General features: G+C 47.8%; 1 protein-coding gene across 1 annotated transcript; it reads left to right on the top strand.

Annotated features, from left to right (window-relative positions):
• The first annotated feature begins 3 nt into the window (after window positions 1–3).
• Window positions 4–1,429, top strand: PIRT (phosphoinositide interacting regulator of transient receptor potential channels). The gene is made up of 2 exons (XM_037493240.1): window positions 4–16; window positions 937–1,429. Exons 1-2 carry the CDS (start codon window positions 4–6, stop codon window positions 1,353–1,355), a joined length of 432 nt encoding a protein of 143 aa, XP_037349137.1. The 3' UTR covers window positions 1,356–1,429.
• Window positions 1,430–20,381: the final 18,952 nt, after the last annotated feature.

Here is a 20,381-nt window from a genome sequence, read left to right as displayed (position 1 = left end):
ACCATGATGTACACAGGCATGTTCTAGACAAGAACAGTTGGGGTGGATGCTGGGCATTCCTAAGTTACAGAACGGTGGGGATCTGTCATTCCCGGGATGGGGGCAGTTAGGGATTGGAAGTCCACACTGAAGCTGAGCCTTCATTGTCTTGTGCTGACAAGCCCATAAAATCCCAGGCTGCATTAAAAGATGTTCTTCAGCCTGGGATATAAAAGCAAGAGTACACAGGGTTCAAATTCAGCTTCAGACAGTTTCTTACGTTGTGATAAGGTTCTTCACCTCTCTGAGTTTTAACTTTCTCACCAGTAAAACAGGGCTAATGTTTAATTACGGAGTCATTGTGAAACTTTCATTTGATGAAGGAAGTCCTTAGAGCAATGCCTGGCACATAGCAGTCATACACACATGCATAGACACACACAAATTTACATATATTATGCTATTCATATAGGCAAATAGTACCATTTATGGAGTATTTACAATATACTACACACTGTTCCAGGGCATTGCATTGAAGCCTTTTGACAACCCTATGACATGAGTAGTTCTTGTTTTATAGATAAAGAAACTCAAGTACAGAGAAGTTAAGTGTCTCACTCAAGGTCACACAGCTAGAAAGTTGTATCTGAAGTTTGAAAATAAGATGCCATTCAATAAATGTTTGAACAAACTGTTCTAAAAAACAAACCACTGTTCCATTTTTAAGTACTAAAAGCAGTCGATTCGAACGCTATATTTATTTCTCATAAGGAAACACCACCCCAGCTTGTATGGTTTCTTTCTTATGTAGATTTCATCTGATTTTCCTTTGGCTTCTGTGTGACCCTCCACTGAGAGCCAGTCTGGAGGTGGATGCTGGAATCAGGAAGGAGTGCAGATTCCTTTGGCTTCATCCTTGCTTCTCACTGTTGCAGGTGCCAGGTGCCTGGTCCTGAGGCACTGTAACCATGGAGGCTCTCCCCAAGGCCCTGGAGGTTGATGAAAAGTCTCCAGAATCCAAGGACCTTCTGCCCAGCCAGACCGCCAGCTCCCTGTGCATCAGCTCCAGAAGCGAGTCTGTCTGGACCACCACCCCCAGGAGTAACTGGGAAATCTACCGCAAGCCAGTAGTCATCATGTCAGTAGGTGGGGCCATCCTCCTCTTTGGGGTGGTTCTCACCTGCCTGGCCTACGCCCTGGTTCTGGGTGACAACAGCAGAAAGGTTCTTAAGATGATAGGGCCTGCCTTCCTCTCTCTGGGACTCATGATGCTGGTGTGCGGGCTGGTGTGGGTGCCCATCATCAGAAAGAAGCACAAGCAGAAACAGAAGTCAAGTTTATTCCAGAGTGTCAAGTCCTTCTTCCTCAATTGCTGATGGCGGTGTCACCTTCTGTCCTCCCCATCACCCTACCAGGAGATTGAGATTGATGGCCAACTTCTAACATCCACATCTCCTGGGTTGAGTGGTTTGCCATAAAACTGATCCTGGCAAAGTCTCTTCCTGGCCGGGGGGGAAAGCTCAGGCCTCTACCCAATAGCTGGGGACTTGCTGGATATATCTTTTATTGCTGATGCTCCCCTCCCACCCTGGCTGCAGCCCTCCCCTTCTATGACTCTCATTCCCTGCTTGTGCATCCAAGTGTCATTTATCTAACTCTGCCAAGTTCTATGCATGTTGGGAAATCCCTTGGGTAGGCTATGCCCCAGGGAGAACTCTGTTTACATATCTGAGTGCCTGGAGTCCACATTTGCATCCTTCTAGAACCCGCACTGACCAGTAAGTTCCTTCCTGAGGGGAGGGAAGGCTGAGTGTTGACCCACTGAGTTTGCCAGCCCCAGCTCCCTGGCAAGACATTGACTTGCATTTCAAGAGACCAGACAGTCACAAGTATCATACATTCCACAGAAAGAACGGGAAAGTGCAGCTGGAAAAACACTTCCCAGAGGGCATGCTGACAAGACAAGACTCTGGGAGTCTGCTAGCCAAAGAAGCTCAAGTATTTCCATAAGAAGCAGTGGGATGGGTTAGGAGGTATCACAGCACCCCCCGCACCCTGCTTTGACCTAACTCTCCTTGACTACTCCACCTCTGAATTGCCAACTAGTCAAGGGCAGGACAGGATGCTCTAATTTCCCCCTTCCCCCTCCCCCTGCCTCACTCCATAGTCAAGATGTGGAACTGCAGAGGAAATCTGTAAAATTGCTCTCTCCTTCGCTTCCATGGAGAAATCAAAACCAAAAAGAACAAATTCTATATTTGAATGGACTGTAGGTTTCCAAAAATGGATTTGGCTTTAGAAAATCCCAGCTTCTGCTCTCCCGCCCCACAAACAAGGAAACATACACTGAGTGCCCAGCTGTGGGAGTACGACAGACAGGGCCCTGACCTAAGAGACACAGTCAAGCCAGTAAGGGGTGGGGGGTGGGAGGCCCTGCACTGAGCATCTAATGGGGGAGTGTGGGTGAGTGGAGAGCATGAGGGCAGCATCTAACCCAAACTTGGAAGAGGACAGAGAGGTTCCTGTCCACACCATCTAAACTCAGAAAAAAAGCAAAGATTAGAGCTAGTTATGAAAGGGAAGGAAAAGCTCTTCAGGCAGCAGGAACTGTCTGTGCAAAAGTGGGGGAGGGGAGCACAATAAAGTCAGGACACTGCATGGCCATCTCCTTAACCTGCCAACCCTTCCTTCACCTGCTCTTGTCCTGTTTGCACCTGCTTCCCCAAGTGCCTTAGTGCAGCTTTTCCAGGGGCACACTGAGAGTCTCCCGGGGCCGACTGGCAGACAGTTTCTAGCGGGCTCACCAGGCTGAGAGCACCGTGAGTTAAGTGCTCCCAAAACCAGGTAGCAACTGGAGGCCCTCAGGTGAAAAAGTGCCTGTGAGAGTTAGAGCTGCGCTTTCCGGCGTGGAAGGAGAGCGTCCTGCATTGGTTCGAGCTGATTGCCTTCACTCTGTCACAGCAACCTCTCTCTAACAGGCCTCCAGAGGCAGAGGCAGAACCTTACCCTGCTCCCTCTGCATCATGGGGAATTCTATGGAGGCAGGAACCTGTGTCATTTGGACACTCCCTGCCTCAGCCATTTAAGGAGCCAGAGTTTGGGAGCCTGTGACAGTCACCTGCATGACCATGTCTCTCATTCAGTGAATCCTCTAGCTCTCGGCCTCCCGCACCTGAGTGGTCAGGACTAATCTTGTGGGTGACGCAAGTTCTAGCACCTCAAGCTCCAGGACTTGCCAATCACTTTCCATTTTTCTGACATGAACACAGATTCAATACTGACCCTATAATATCACTGTCACACTCTTTAATGCTTCTTGACATGAGACCAAACAGGGTGGATTCCCAGCTAGCTCACTGGAAACCCACATGTACCAGGTCCTACTTCACCTGACCAGAAGCTTAGGGTCTGACCAGAGGGGAGGGGCGAGGCCCAGGTGGATGCTGCTTCCATGCAGGTCTCAGCAGATCAAAGTCTTTGGATAATCATGATGCTAGAAGCTGTCCCTGCTCTGGACCCAGGACCCCAGCAGGATTGGGCCACATTCCCTGCAGCTCCAGCAAGTTTCTCAGCAAGAAAAATGAGGAGATTCCCTAAGCATGACTCATCCCCACTGGATCCCCATATGATTGTCACACAAATGTCAAGTTGAGTGAAGACATCATGACACTTTTGTCACATGAAAGGCAAAAAGGTATAGCCATGCCTGACCCGGGGGTGCAGTCCAAGGCAGATGCCACATTTCTGGAAAAGACATCACCACCATGATTCCTTCACACCCATGGAAGGACCATTATCCACTTGTTTAGTTATCAGGATTGCATTATCCTGCTCAGAGCTACTCTGTTGGGTAGACTTGTATTGAATGAGTCCTAAAGAAATTGATGTAATGTTGAATTGTATTCAATGAACAGAACCTACTGTGTTTCCATTCTGTTCCATTAGGAATTCCAAGATTGTATACATTAAGGCATTCCTCTAACCCCCCACCCCACTACCACCCATCCTTCCCCCAGTGTGAGTTTCCTGAGTGATTCCCCCTCACAGGGGACCCTACTCTGGGATGCTGGTGTGGTAGACGAAGAAGAAGCTCCTGACTCTCTCCTTTTTCCATCCAAGTTCAGTGTTGAGCATCCCCTCCCCCCCAAAAAAAAGATAAGGGGAAAGAACCTTCCAAAATGATTCATGATCTAGGTAAGGCAGGCAGCTATCATAGAGTCAGCCTGTCAATGACCACATGAACCAACAGGGTGAGCACAAGAAAGGATGGCAGTCCACCCTGGCACCTCCATGGTCTCACTCTCCCTCTAAGCCCTTCCTCCTTCTGCCTGGTCCAGCCTCCTCTGCTTCTCGGGGTCTCAGATCCTAACTCTCATCTGCTTGGCTCCTCCCCCAGAACCACAGTGTCTGTGACATTCTGCTTGTTCTGTCCTTAGAGGAAAAGAGGATGGTGCTGGGTCTCCCCAAGGAAGCAGTGTTTTATCGCTCTTTCACCTGCAGCATTGCCAGAGACATGTCGCCCCATGCCCTCCCCCGCATCACTCCATCACCATCTCTAGTCTCTGGAAATCTAAAACCTGGACCCCCAAATATGTCTGATATTAAATGTGTGTAAGAGAACTGAGCACGTACTGGTGAGGCTTCTGGGGTTGGGGAATGAGGGGTGGGGGTGGGAAGATAGAGGATAAGCATCAGTTGACACGGAGGCATTCTAGAATGGTGTCTGAGGAGCAGAGGAAGGCACTGAGCTGAAAATCACAAACATTTCTTGGGTCCTAACTTCCTGTCCAGGAGTGATCAAAGCAATTGCATTAACTCACTTAATCCTCTCCTGAATCCTATTCTGAGGCTCTATTGTTATCATCATCCCCACTTTACAGGGGAGGTAAGTGAGGCACAGGGACACCAAGGACGGAACACCAAGCCAAGATGAAATCAGGGAGGGGTCAGAGGACACACCCATGACCCCAACCCCATTCAGCTCTGGGGGGCAGAGGGCAGGCACCAGGGTTGCATGGTGGATGGGGGGCTGCAGGGCAGGAAAGGCAGTGTAGCTCCAGGAGCTACACTGGCAGAGTGGAGCTGGGGTCAGTATATAGGCAGAGAGGACAGACTGAGAAGGAGCCCCGAATACCAGCCAGGAAAGAAACCAGAAGCCAGGAGGAGAGGACAAGAGGAACCACCAGCCAAGAGAGAAAGTGGCATTTTAAGCCCCTCCCTTGGGCCAGGGGCCATGCACGGTTTCCATCTGACCCCCGCCCAACCCCATCTAATCACTGGGAGCATGTTTTACAAAGAAGGGACTCATAAAAGTAGGTAACCTGCATCAGGTCTCATCCCATAAGCAACAGGTCAGATATAAATCCAAAGCTGCCTCCAAAGATTGTGTTCTCATTCCCAGAGCTTCTAATTTTATGATATGTGAGTGGTCAGTAGCATGGATGCAGGGGCTTCTAACCACCGGCAAACATGACACTGTCAGAGCGGATGGCCTGGTGAACCCCAGTCTGCATCCCACAGGCTGATCAGCGGGAGGATTTGGAACAAGCTGATGCTCTTATAACTTCACATCACATTGTTGGCCAAGTCCATAACCCCTTCAGAAGTTCAGCATCACCTCCCCAGGAGAGCTAAGAACCAAAGAAGCAGTCAAGACCCATATCACTTCTCCAGGGAGGCAAGCTGCTGAACTCCAAGTTTCTGCAGGGAGAAGTGCTGTGGGTCACTGCCCTGTGCCTCCATACTCCAAAGACCCTCTTTGCCTCTTTGAAGGTTAAAGGAGAGTCACTGACAGCCCAGAGTCTAGTCTCTCCTTAACCCTGCTAAGCCTGGTTATCACCCACCCTGGCCTTCCTCCTGCCCACTCTGTGTCCTCAGCATCCCCAGGAAGCAGGTTGCCACATGAGGTTTCTGTCTATGCAAACTGCACACAGCTCCAGGAGCTACACTGGCAGAGCCAGACCCCAATTCTGTGCACTCAATTCCTTGGGTCTCCAATCAGGGCCCTGCTATACCCAAGGGCCCAAGCACACTCATCCTATGGGCTGTAGGTGTGGGAAGGAGTGGTCCAGACCTTCTCCCAGTCTAGGTCATCCACTCCAAAGGGACCAGCAAGGGTCACCTCCCCATCCCCCATCCAAAGACAACTGTCTCCTTTTGCAAAATAGGCTCTGGCAAAACCACCAAAGCAGCTGAAAAGAATAGGAAAAAGCAGCTGCCAACAGCCTCTCTGGTAATTACATGGATCAAGTTGGGCTCATCTTGGATCAATAAAGAGATGTGGATGTAAATAAAGGCTGTTTCCTACGGGCTGCGTAGAAGCAGAACTGAAAGACGAAGAAGCACATGCCCATCACAGTGGCAGGTGTCTAATTCACTCACCAGGCCCCTAGACATTAATTTCTCTGATCCCTTTTTCAAATACAGTCTCTAGACTCATCCCTCAGGAGTAGCTGTTAGTCTGGCACTTTAATCCCTGAGCATCAACTGTGTGCCAGAAATCAGAACTGGGGGTTCAGGGAGGACATGTGCTCTGGCCTCAGGAAGCCCTCAGAACTGGTCCCAAAAGAAATGAACAATGATGATACAGAATGAGGGACACAGGAGTACCATGGCAGGCCAGAGGATGGGTTCTCAAGTCAGTCTGGCCCCTCCTGGCCTTTCCAGGCTTCTGGAATAGGACTTGGCCAGGTTTTTACATCAGGGGTGACAGGGAGAGGCCTGAGGCCAGAGGATAAGAGCAAGGACCCGAGGGCACCGACTTACCCATGGGTGGTGGGAGGCTAGCACATACACAGCTACCTGCCGCCCTGACCATGTTCACCACTGTATCTCGAGGTCTTGTTCTTCACTGCTGCCCCTGAAACCTTTCCACCAGAGTTGTAAAGGTGTTCTATTTTTTTTAAAGATTTATTTTATTTATACAAGAGCTGGGGTACAGACCAGAGGCGTGGGAGGGTGGGAGGATTCACCAGAGACAGTGTGGGGAGCAGAACAGGCAGACAGACCGAAAGCACTGCTGAGGGGAGCAGCGGATGAGACAGGAGAGGTCTGCCACACCATGTGGGTCAGCTCCCTGGCCAGGGATCAAACTCATGCTGCAATGGCTGCTGATAGCTTCATAGTGCTGAGACTTAACAGCTTGCGCCACCAGAGAGGCCCCCACTTCTGCTGCTTCTTCCACTTACTAGAACCGTGGTCATTGCATTGGATCCACCTGGAAAATCCTAGTTAACTGCCATTTCATGATCTGTGCAGTCATCTGCTAGGACTACCATGGAGAATATCCCAGACTGTGCCACTTAAACAATAGCAATTTATTTTCTTGCAATTCTGGAAGCAGTTCTGGAAGCTAGAAATTAAGATAACGCTCTTGGCAGGGTTGGTCTCTTCTGAGCCCTCACTCTATAGCTTGCAGCTGGCCGCCCTCTCGCTGTGTTTTCACATGGTCTTCCCTCTGCATGTGCCCCCTACTTAGACACCAGCCATTAGTGAATTAGGGTGTATCCTAATGACCTCATTTTTAACTTAATTACCTCTTTAAAGATTCTGTCTCCAATACAATCACATTCTGAGATAGCAGGCATCAGGGCCTTAATAAATTGGTGAGGGGACAGAATTGACTCTAACTTAATCACACCTGCAAATTCCTGTTTGCCATGTAAGGTAACCTATCCACAAAATTCAAGGATTTAGATGCAGGCATCTTTTGGGAAAGCATGCATTATTCTGCCTACCACAAACCTTCACCATAATACCGCCAACAACTTAACCTGTTCCAAAATGTATTTTATTCTCTTCCTTCTATATCATAGTCTCAGAGAATGACATTCCTATTCACCATCACTCAACTAATTGCCCAAGCCAGAAATCTGGTATTCTGGAATAAACATCAAAAACTACTATTTGCCTACCCAATATCCTTGTCTCCATCTTCCTTAGTAACAAAAATCTCTATCTTATTAAAAGCAACCATAAGTCCAGCTAAAATAAAATATGAAATTCCCCAGCCTCCTTTAGAAAGCATTCACCAATGAAATATGAAATCATTGGTTAGGGCTAAGGAAATTTCCCGAACTGCCAGAAATTCCTTTTTCTTTTTCCTTTATTCTTTGAATTGCATACCCAATGTTGGAGCTCCAACTGCCATCTTTCTTGGGATGAAAAAGAGAATGGAAGAGAAAGCAAGCCAAGAGAATGGAAGCCATTGCCAAGAACAGTCACAGAGAGAAGAATTCAGCATCACTGGTGATATCTGAGCATCTGATATCTGTCTAACCCCGTCTCTTACAGGAGATAAGCACAATCTTAAGTCACTATTATACTGGGTTTGTTACTTACAGTCAAATATAACCCATACTTACACACATGAGGATTCTGCAGAAAGAGGGCTTTCCTTCCTCTAAGTCCACACACTGTTTGATTAGATCCAGAACTGACTAGGACAAAGACTATTATAAGTAAGTTCCTAATCACTGAAATTTAGTGTGGCGAAGTAAAGGCCCACTTTCTAAAAGACTCAGCCCAGCATTGGAGCAGGCCACGTCTGCTCCAGTAAGGGTGTCATGTGGTCACACCTAAAAGCTATACACCTGAAAGTACTTTATACCTTTATACTTTCAGTTTTATACCTGAAAGTACTCTCTTATTGTCTAAGGAGAAAGAAAAGGAAGGCAGGAAGCAAGGGTAGAATAACGACCATGGTCCCAGACTCATGTTTACATGTCTCAGAGTCTGCAAGGCCTTCCTGAGATAGGGCATCCCAAAGGTAGACAGGGAGAAGAGTGGGCTTGACAGAGGGCACTTGTCTTTCTCTGTGACCTATTAGGGTATCCCACATGCCCTAATAGCTGAGGCAGGAGTGTTGAGAGGGGGAGGTAAGAAAGGACTGATTATGTCAAACTAGCATTGCTAATTGGAGACTCTTCTAGATGCTCAGATCTCTAGAGCCCAGGTTTCAATATCTTCAGCTAGGCAAACTAAGGTTCCCTAAACATAGTATTCTCTGTGTGGTTGCAAGCACAGTCTCTAGAAACAGCACCCCCCCACCCCAGGTTCACATCTCATCTGGGTCTTGCAGGCCCTTTGACACTAGACTACTTCCTTCCCTTCTCCAGACTCCCATCTTCACAACAGCAAATGGGGTTTTAAAAGTGCCCACCCCTCCTAAACATTAATTGGGGTGATCCACAAAAGGCTTTTACGTATTGAGCTTTGACTATTAGTTACCATCAATATAGTGGACAACACATTACACCAGGTGAGATTCAGATGTTCTCCTAAAGGGTCTATGTAAGGAAAGAACGAAGTCTGTACAGCTGAGTGTGAGCTGGTTAGGAAAAGAGAATTGGGGGGCCAGGAGGCTGCGTGAACTATGTACTGGGGACTAGTGAATGGGACCCTGATGCCAGTCTGGTTTTGTTCTGATATTTCTGATCCTCCCTCCCTCTCTGCTTCACTATGTCCCCCAATCAATCATCAAAGCCCTTAATTCATACCTCACTGATAACCCTTAAGGACAGCCATTCCTAGTGGGGCCAAGGCAGCTCAGTGTTCAGCAAAATTCATGTTTCCTCTCCACAGTGAGGAGTGAAGTAGCTGTTCCTCCAGATCCACATGTCCGTGAGTAGCTTCTAGGTGTGACCACATGACACCCTTACTGGAGCAGACGTGGCCTGCTCCAATGCTGGGCTGAGCCTTTTAGAAAGTGGGTCTTTACTTCACCACACTCTTTGCTCTTAGCTCTATGTACAGCCACCCAGTGCCAAGAGCCTGGCAGAGTCAAGGTAAATATTATGGACCGATTTTCTGTCTCTTCAAAACCCTCATGTTGAAGCCTTAACCTCCAATGTGATGGTATTGAGAGTGGGGCCTTTGGGAAGTGATTCGTTTTTGATGAGGGCTTGAAGGGGGAACCCTTGTGATGGGACTATACCCTGATAAGGAGATGAGCAAGCACAATGCTCCCTGCCCCTCTCGACACTCACGCACTCATGAAACTATGTGAACACACAGGAGAAGGCGGCCATTGGCAACCCAGGAAGCTGCCTTCACCAGACACTAGATTGCCCAGCACCTTAATCTTGAACTTCCAGGTTTCTAGAGCTGTGTGAAATAAATGTCTGCTGTTGAAGGTGCCCAGGCTGCGGGGTGGGGTTATAGCAGCACGAGCCAACTGTGACAGTGAGGAAAACCCATGCCAACCAGGGATGCCACGTTGGACTACTACGTAAACTAGAAACAAACTTTTATAGTCTAGCTACTGAAATGTTGGGGCTTGCTTGTTACAGCAGTTAGCATTGTCCCACTAACGCACCACTCTGCTGTCATTATCACAGCTTTCACTGGAGCCAGTGTGATCTGTCTTTCTTGTTACTTTTTTTCTTTTTAAAAATGTATTTTATTTATTTAGGCATAGAAGAATGAGGGTACAGGCCAGAGCTGCAGGGGGTGAGAGGACTCACCAGAGACAGAGTGGGAAGCAGAACAGGCAGATGTACTGAAATACTCTGCTGATGGGAGCAGCGGGAGAGACAGGAGAGGTCTGCTGCGCCATGTGGGTAGCTCCCTGGCCAAGGATGGAACTCACATGCAATCACTGGTGATAGCTTGATAGCACTGAGACTTAACCCCTGTGCCACCAGGGAGGCCAGTTTCTTGTTACTTTATAGCTCTCCAACTCGCCTCCTCACTTGGCCTTGTTTTCCTTTTATTCATTCTACATCCTGCACCAGGATGATCTTTTTCCCAAATGCAAAATCTTAAGGAGTCTTCCTTCCAAATTGTCCCTTTGCAGTCTCAGCTCCGCTCTCCCTAGGGCCTTACCTTCTAACGCTCTCTCCCTAGCAGCAAGTTCAATGCCTACTGAAGAACCCTACTTTTTCTTCCGGAAACATTCTCCCTCCTTGCGTGACTCAGGTTGTCTGGCTCCCTCCTTGAATGACTTTTTTCCCATTGCACTTTCTCCTTCCACCAAACAGATTGTGGCCCTCTATCGCCATTGTCTAAGTCAACTCCATTTAGAAAAGGAACCACTTATTTGGTGAGAAGCAGTTATGTTTGCAGAAAAATCAGACGTTGGCACTAAGCAGACCTGGTTTCAAAACCTGACTCCATCACTAATCTCAGATTTCCAGTTAGGTGTTAGGACAGCAATTATACTATTAGGATCTTATTAGGACTATATAAGACAATAGAAAGTAGCGATAAAGTGTAACCACATAGTAGGTGTTCAGTAAAAGGCAGATATTGTTTTTGTCTTGTCACAGAAAGAGAGAATTTCAGGCCATAAACAAAATGCAGAAATCCCTAAATCCCAGGTTAGGATAGATTTACTATTGAACATGTAAACTCTTAAGTAGACTCTTTCGGGTAAAGGTAGGTATCTGCTTTCAAACAGAGGAGTGCAACTTCTTGTAACCAGTACTGGGCCTTTTGTATAACATTACTGTAATTATCAGAGTTTCTTCCCACACTAATTCACATGTGCACATCATTGCTTAGAATTTTGCTTGCAATGCAGGTAAGAACCTCATAAAATTTGGGTAAGAACCCAGGTGAATAATCCTGCAAACAGTTGCCAAGCACTTCACATTCACTGTGAGAGGGAAGAAAAGTTCCTCCTGCAGTGGTGGGCTGTCTGGGGGGCAAGGGCTTGTCTGCTTTTGGGGACCCTGCAGGGTGATCAGACTGAGCGGGGCCAAGTTTGTGTGACCTGCGTCAAGGCAGGGAGGCTGCTGTCGGGTTCACTGCAAATATAGGATGAGGGAGCCAGCTCTTGGGAAAGCAGGTGCTGGTGGGAGAGACAGGCTGGGTGGGTGTGGCCCCGTGGCCGACAGGCTGTTGGAGAAGGAGGCACGCCTGAGCGGGAGGAGGACAGGATGGGCCAGGGAACAGGATGGGATGGTTTCCAAAGCCCTTTCCCAGATGGCCTGTGAAAAATAACAATGTTCCATTCATTCATTCAACAAGTAACAATTGAGGACCTCATGAAGGCTGTACTGGAGAGAAGGAAGTGAACAAAACGGACAAAATTATTACTTTCTGGCACTTACCCCCTGGGAACGGCAGACAGGCCATAAATAAGGACATCCCCAAATGAACAAGATGGCATCTGAGTGACAAGGGCTTTGAAGTCAAGAAACAAGGAGGGGATAAGAAAAGGGCAGGGTGGTGCTACTTGAGAGAATGCCCCTCATCAGGAAGCTTGAATGGAGAGTGGCCCTTAGGTGGGAAGATGTACTGGTGACATCATTGATCCCCTTCCTCCCCTCTCTTCCCCCCTGGGGGTTGCCGTCCATGCCAACCCAGGCCTGGAGTGGGCTGTCTGAGGACACCGTGTTGCCTGACCTTCGGCCTTGTTGGGTGGTGACTCTTATTCTCCCTCCCCTTCAGTTACACTGGTCCCCTTTGTAGTTACCCTGAACCACTCTGGTGTCACACCCAAGGCCCCAGCTCCAATTAATGTCACCCAAATCTGTCACTGCTGACACCTGTGCCGAATACCAGACAACACTCCCCAACTTGGATGGTCCCAGCATCTCCATGTGGATGCTTTTTCAACTCACACTCAGCCAGAGATAAAGAAATCCATTGTGTTTTCCTGCATTGCCCCCTCTAAATCCACTTGTGTTTACCAGTGAAGAGTAACTCCACCAGTCAATCCAAAACAACCTCCCTCCTGCACGACCTCCAATCTGTCTCCTAACACCTCATACAATCCTCTTTTTCTCCATCCCCAGCGCCCTTGATTTGGTCAACAGCCTCCTCACTTGTCTCCCTGCTTGTCCTGCTCCAACCCATTCTCCACATTTTGGCCAGAGCATCTTTCTATAAGGCACTCCTGATCACGTCCCCACTCCTGATCCTATCCCCTATCATTGCCTACTCTAGTACTAAGCTAAAATGAAGTTCACACTCTCCATTTAACACAAGTTTTCCTGGCAAATCTCACTCCCAATCCAACCTCACCAACACCTCTGCTGCTCATCCCTGCCACCCACAACTTACTGGATGATGCTTCTGCACTTTTCACATGCTTCTTCCTCAGCCTGAACCATTCTGATTCCCCTTTTCTATACAAATGACTCCTAACTCAAGCATCGCCCCTTCCAGGAAGTCTTCCTTCGAGTGCAAGTGCCCTGAGGTTACTGATTGCTTTGCATCTAGTGCAACCTCTCATTGAAGAACTCTGGTAATACTTTTTACCAATACTTGTTCAAGGAAAGAATGTGAAGCTTGTCCTTACAACTCTGTGTAGAAGTAATGAAGCCAGATATTACCACCCCCATTTTACAGGTAAAGAAATTAAGAATCAGCAACACTTAGCAACTTCACCAATTTGTTCAAAATTATGAACAAACATGTTCAGAGAGAAAATAGACCCAAAGAGAAGCCCTCATCAACCTTCACCTGCATGCCATCCCCATTCCTCATCCTGTTCAACTCCAGTAAGTAAAGGCAATAGTTTTCCCAGTGAGGACAAAACTCTTAAGGCCTGGGAAGAGGTAATTCACAATTCTTTGCAGGTTGAAGAAAACAGGTCCCAAAGGACAAGATCAATGTAAGATCAAGCCCCAGGGCTGGGCACAGATGCCCAGGGAAGCTGAGGATTGACACCCAGCTGAGTGGACAGCAGCCTGCTCTGCAGAGGCAACTGTAGATGGGCCGGAGCAAAGGTCCTAGTCCCCTCCCAGCCACACTCTTCCTCCCTCCCGCTTTCCTCATCAAGAAGCCTGTCGGGGCCTCCCCCAGTGGCGCAGCGGTTGAGCACTGGGCTGCGAAGCTGCCCAAAGCCTCTGTAGCGCCGGTTCGATCCCCGGCCACCGGTGAGGGTCCCACATGGCGCGATAGACCTCTCCTGTCTCACCCGCTGCTCCCCTCAGCAGTGTATTTCGTCAGTCTGCCTGTTCTGTTCCCCGCTCTGGCTCTGGTGAATTCTCTCACCCTCCTGCGCTTCTGACTGTACCCAGTGCTTGTATAAATAAATAAATAAATAAATTTTTAAAAAAAAAAAAGGAAGCCTGTCCATAGACATCATCCCTGGGCTAGAGCCCTGCAGTTTTTCAGTGCCCACAGGCACCAGTGCAGTGTGTAGGCCACAGAACTGAACACTGTGCTTTGGCTAATTGAGACGAGCCTAAAAGGGGGCCTTCATTTTATTTTTATGTTGCATGGAAGAATAGGGTGTAGGCCAGGGGTGTGGCAGGTGAGAGGATTCACCAGACAGCGTGGGGAGAAGATCAGGTGGATTTACTGAAATACACTGCTGAGGGGCGCAGTGGGCAAGTCATGCAAGGTCTGCTGTGCCTTTCTGGAGGTCCACTGTGTTCAGGAGAGCCAGTTTGGACCTGGCCAAAGAGGAAAGACCCAGCCATTTCAAGAGATGGATGGTGCTATCCAATGTGGTAGCCACCCCTGCCTGCTCACATTTAAATTTAAATTAACTAAAATTAAGTATAACTAGACATTCAGTTACTCAATCACACCAGACACATTTTAGACTCAATACTCACATGTGCCTAGTAGCTATTCTATTGGACAACACAGATTATAAAACATTTCCATCAAAGTCTAATATAGACTGGGCAGTGTTGGTCCATACTTATATCATTGAGAACCCACTCAGGAACAGGACTCTTCAGACAAACTGAACCCCTATATTATACCTGTACTAAATTATTCCCATACATATACTATACTATACTGTACTGCACTATACTATACTATTCTATTCCATACTATACTAGCTACTGGACAAATACTAGACATATCTCCTGTACTACATTCTTATTGCCTTCCTGAATTTGGAATACTAAAATTCTTTCTCCTGTTTTTCTATTTCTTTTTTAATTTCAGTATTTATCTTTAGTCTTTCCTTCCCAATTTTCCTTGGTTAAAGTTGTTTTTTCTTTCTGATTTCATAAGACACATAATAGCTTTTAAATGAAGTTTCTAAATTAAAATAAAGTTTCAGTTATAGAAGATGAATAAATTCTAGAAATCTGCTGTGCAACATCATACCTACAGTTAACTTACTGTATTGTGCATTTAAAATTTGTGAAGAGGGTACGTCTCGTGTTGTACTCTTACCACAACAAAATCAGTACATAAAATGATTAAATATTACTTATCTGGGGTAGTACATCTGTGACAAGACTGGATAAACCATGAATTACATGAGCAGAAAAAAATCACAAGATTTGAATATACAGATAAATTGAATATACAGATATTCAAGATTTAAATATACAGATACAGCTTCAGTAGAGATGAGAGACATGTGGCTAAAAAGGGAATTCATGACAATGAGTGATTTGTACCCATTAAGAGCAGAGAGAGGGTTCAGTGAGACCTAACTGGACCTTGTAGGGCTTGGGGGATGCAGGGGCACTAGCAGCTGCAACAGGTAAAGCCAGATTGAAGACTGATAGAGGAGAAAATGATGGTGCAGGAGTTTGATGGAAGACACCTTCCTACCTGGGTTTTCCCCACAGAATGTTCATGGCAGAAAGGATGGAATGATATTGGTAACGAGCACAAGAATGACACTTATCTAAAGTTCTAAGCACTTCACACCTGTGAATTGACTTAATCTTCACAGCAACCTTGTGAAACAAGGATTATTTTACAAAGAGGAAATCGAAGCACAGAGAGGGCAAGTGATTGCCCAAGGTCACACAGGCAGTGAGTAGCATAGTCAGACTCTTAACTGCTCCACTGAGCCCAGCAGAATGACTAGGCAGAGGCCTGGTGGACAGGGGCCATGGCTAGACCTGCCCAATGCCTGACCCTGCGTGACTGGGCCTTGCTTGTTCATCGTGTCATATCTGAGAAGTGTGACTCTGGGTCAGCTGAGCACCTGCTGACACCTCCCTGACTGGTCTATCCTTTAAGATCCACGTCACAGAGAGGCTGTCATCCTTATGATCTCACAGGGAGGTGACAGATCATGATGACTTTGCCAACCTTATTTGTCAAGAGAAAGATCCATGAGTGGCAGCAGCAGGATGGACCTCTCTGAAGTTCAGGCATGGCCATGGCCTGCAGCATCGAGAGGTCTCAGGAGCAGAGGGGCGGAGCAGCCCTATGGGACTGACCTTGGCATCACAGGCCAGGCCCGGGCAATGGCTATGCTCCACACATGTGGCCATGGTTCAGAGAGCACAACAGATGCCTGCACTTTCCTGTCTTCTTAATGCTTTCCATTGTATTTATCACCCTGTGAAATTAAATCATGCATTACTTAATTATTCATGAGTTGCCTCCCCCTTCATGTTAGGTTTGGTACTGAATCCTGTCCCTGTTGCCTGACACATGGTCGTTGCTCAAGAATATTGATCTAGGGACCTCCCAGGTGGTGCAAAGGGATAAGATGCAGAACTAAGAAGCAATCCACAGCCACTGCAGCACAAGTTTGATCCCTGACTAGGGAGCTGACCCACATGGCACAGCAGACCTCTCCTGACTCGCCCGCTGCTCCCCTCAGCAGTGTACTTTGGTCAATCTGCCTGTTCTGCTCCCCACTCTGTCTCTGGTGAATCCTCTCTCCCCCCACATCTCTGGCCTGTACCCCAGCTCTTGTATGCATGAATAAATCTTTAAAAAAAAGAATATTGATCTAATTTAAATCCTACTTTAGCTAAGCTTCGAAACGCATCAGGCTCACTCAGGATTACCTACTTGTGGAGGATGAGCTCCCCAGCTTGGAGAATGGTGGGAAGGGGTGAGTATGCCAGAGCCCAGGTAGGCAAGAAGGCCCTTGTGCCTCAGCTTCTCTCTCCATGACAGAGGGCCAGCCAAGGGAATGCTGGTGTTGCAGGTGGCAAAGTGCCCTTCCTGGTGCCCATGGCACAGTAGCCACCTTAAATGGTGTCACTTCATAATTATGTTTTTTTCTGAAAGCTTGACTTGAGAGTTTAAATTTTTTATATATATTAAAACTAAAATTGATGTCTCCCCTCAGAAAACTTCTATTTAGTTATTTTATATGGGTTGAACTGCATCCTCCCCCCAAATTTATGTTAAGATCCTAAACCCCAGTACCTTGGAATGTGATCTTAATTGGAAATAGGGTCACTGTAATTAGTTAAGATCAGGTTTAGGGCCTCCCTAGTGGTGCAAGGTGTTAAGACACAATCTATGAAGCTATCCTCAGCCACTGCAGCACGAGTTCATTTCCCGGCTGGCCAGGGAGCAAACCACATGGCGCAGCAGACCTCTCCTGTCTCGCCCACTGCTCCCCTCAGCAGTGTATTTCAGTCAGTCTGCCTGTTCTGTTCCCCACTCTGTCTCTGGTGAATCCTCTCATACCCCACACCTCTGGTCTGTACCCCAGTTCTTGTATGCATAAATAAATAAATTTTTTTAAAAAAGATAATGTTTATCCAACAGTGGATGCTAGACTGGACACAGGACTAGGACATGAATGCTCTTTGTGGGAGGAGGAGGGGGGTGGTGTCCTTGCTAAAACAGGACATGCAAACTACACCTTGTCAAGACAAGTGGACCTTTCTTACTAACCACTACCCTGCCTAGGCCAGCTTCTACTCCTGGTGTTTACATTTCCCCACAATTCTCATCACTCTCCCTGCTTGCCCTCATCTCCCAGTTTCTTTTCCAGCCTATCCCAGTCCAGGGCTCAAGTCTCACCTGGTTTTTCATCAAACTTCCCCTTCTGCCTCTCCCAGCTGTGTAAACACAATCACTCCCTCCACGCACTGGAGTCAGAACACCGGCAAACTGGAGCAGGAAGGACACACCCACCAGACAGGCATGGAAGGTCCTCACACATGGCCAGACCCTCAGGGGCTCGGTGAGCAACCTGGAGAATGATCTCGTCCTGAGAGAAGGGAAAGGCGAAAGGCAGGCTGCAGAACAGAGAGCACAAGGTAACCCATTCCCTATGAAAGAAAGAAATGTTTGTGGCTCCTACAGATGAAGACCAAGGTGGGGAGACTGATTAGCTCTGGATTCCAAAATTGTGTGTGGTTTCCATGTTGTTCCTTTTGATCATGAACATGTCATTGATTTTTATTGCTGGGAATGTGTGTGTGTGTGTGTGTGTGTGTGTGTGTGAAAGTAGTAGGAATAAAAATATTCAGGGTACCCAAAAACCAAGGAACCCTGGGATGTTGAGGTTCTGTGTTGAGTGCCTCTAACTTCAAGCTGAAAGGTCTTGAGAAGGCTTTCCCTATTCCAGCTCCTCTTTGGTCCATCATGTGATGTCAGACGGGGGAATAGCCACCAACCCTCTTGGTTGACCCAGGACTCAGAGACTTCCCAGCACATAGAAACTGTAATGCAAAAATTGTTCACACACATCTATGCACATTGACACACCCACAGCAAAGGCACCCAGGGCCCTGTGTACCATCAGGCCTGGACATGCCAGCTTGTCCCAGCACGGGCTCAGTAGGGATGTCCAACCTGCTCTCAGAGAGGTGAGAGCTGCTCATCAATTGTTCTTCCCCCAAAAATCTCTCCTGGTCAAAGCTGGGGGCAATCAATTAGAAGAGGCTCGATTCTGCAGCTCTGGGAGGTGTATCTTACAGGGACCTAATCCCTGAGGATGGATTGAAAAAACGGCACAAAAACTGAGTAGAAACAGGCTTCAGCTGCTTCTCGCTCTGAGGTTCCAGATCAGCTCGCTGCCTCAGTCAGGTTTCAGATCCTAAAAACCATAACTTACATAATCCCCTCCATGTGCTTTTTTCAGATAGTCTCTAACTCATCTGGTGATGGGGAGACTGAGGCCCCAAAAGGTGTGGTGCCAGTTCAAGACCCTGCAGAGGTGACCGAAGACCATGGCTGGGTTTCTATCCATCAAGGTTGAGCAGCCATAGTGATAAAACCACCCCATTTTATACATCACCCGTTAGGGACTGAGGCAAACTTGAGATTAGTCAGTGGAAAAACCAGAGTCTGAGAGCCAGGTCGATGTTTCTTGGTTTTTGTTTGTAGCTGACTTTCAGTCTATGCCCAGCCTCAGAAGCCAGAAGTCCCTTCTCTCGCTGTTGTCCCCGCTCTGTCCTCTTCCAGTCTCTTGTGATGGGGTTTTATGGAAGCAAGTGCAAAAAGTCAAGTCCGTGGTACTTTAGAGCAGAGAATCTACATGAAGCATCAGGCTTCTCTTGCTAATGCTGACCAATTTCAAGCATCATTTCAAAATTTATTTACTGTATGTCAACATATTCTTTTCCATAAAACCTCCTTTCTCAATAGGAAAAGTCAGTTAGAAGGGGGTGGTGGAGAAAACCCACCACATTGTACAAAGAACCATGTCTCAGAAACAGGCAGGACTTGCCCAGGGCCCAGGAAAGCCCCTTTTGGGGCCACACATTCATCTTTCTGAGTCTGCATCCCTGACATTGCAATCCATCCAAGGACACCCTGACTCCCCTTCTGCCACTCAACTCATTGGCCCATTGATGACCAGTCCACTTAACAGTGACACGAGGCTGTTTTGGTCTAGATCATTCCTGAGGCATGAAACAGTTAAGAAATATCTTGCCCCACTGGCTGTCTGCTCATAAAACTAGGTCCACGTGTACTTCCTTGTGGCTCAGACGCGCTCAGTCATTCGCTCACACCCAGCAGGCAGAGAGGCAGCAGGAGGCAGGGCCTCCGCCCTCCCATGCAAATTTGGCCCCAGGAGCAGCGGGCCTGCTCTGCTCCTCCTGGGCGATGCTCCTGGGGAGGCCCTGGGGAAGATGCAGTCCAGGGCGGTGCGCCCTCTTCCTTGTCCTGGCCCTCCTGTTCGACGCCGTGGGCTTGGTCCTGCTGCTGTTGGGCATCTTGGTCTCCCTGGATTACTGGGATTTCTTTGTCTACTCGGGTGCCCTCATCATGGCTCTCAGCCTGCTCTTTTGGATCATCTGGTATTCCCTCAACATCGAGGTGCCTCTTAAGGAACTGGACTTATAGTTTGGCTGTGGCTGGAGAAGGAGGGACGCAGTCTCCAGAGGGAGTTGCCCGTGAGTCTGGAGTTGGAGCAGTAGCAGGGATACTCCTACCAGGGTGCCTGCCTGGACCAGGTGAGCGCACGGGAGACCTGCAGGTGGGTGAGCAGGGAGGCTCGGGGGCAGGGCAGGCGGCCAGGGCCTTCTGAAAATGAAGGGGTGAGCAGCTGGAAACTGGGCACCAACCAGGTGAAGATGGACAAAATTTTCTCCTCTGAGACCCTTCTGCTCATGGAGGCCAGGAAGAGGGTTTCCACAACCCCTTCAGAGCAGCAAGTTATCCTGTCAACCTGGAACATGAGGGAAAGAATCCCATCTTGATTCTTTATTGGGGAGAAAAGCCTTTAGCATTTGGAGAAGATGGAAAATTCTTTTTTTATCAAACTTCTTTCTTGTCTCTCCCCCTCAATTCTTTTCATTGAGTAAAATTGGTTCTCACCATTG

This window comes from Talpa occidentalis, unplaced genomic scaffold (assembly GCF_014898055.3).
Source record: "Talpa occidentalis isolate TD23 unplaced genomic scaffold, MPIMG_talOcc4v2.1 talOcc4.7, whole genome shotgun sequence".
Taxonomy (NCBI): domain Eukaryota; kingdom Metazoa; phylum Chordata; class Mammalia; order Eulipotyphla; family Talpidae; genus Talpa; species Talpa occidentalis.
Note: the sequence above shows the minus strand (reverse complement) of the source record. Positions and strands in the feature narration are given on the sequence as shown.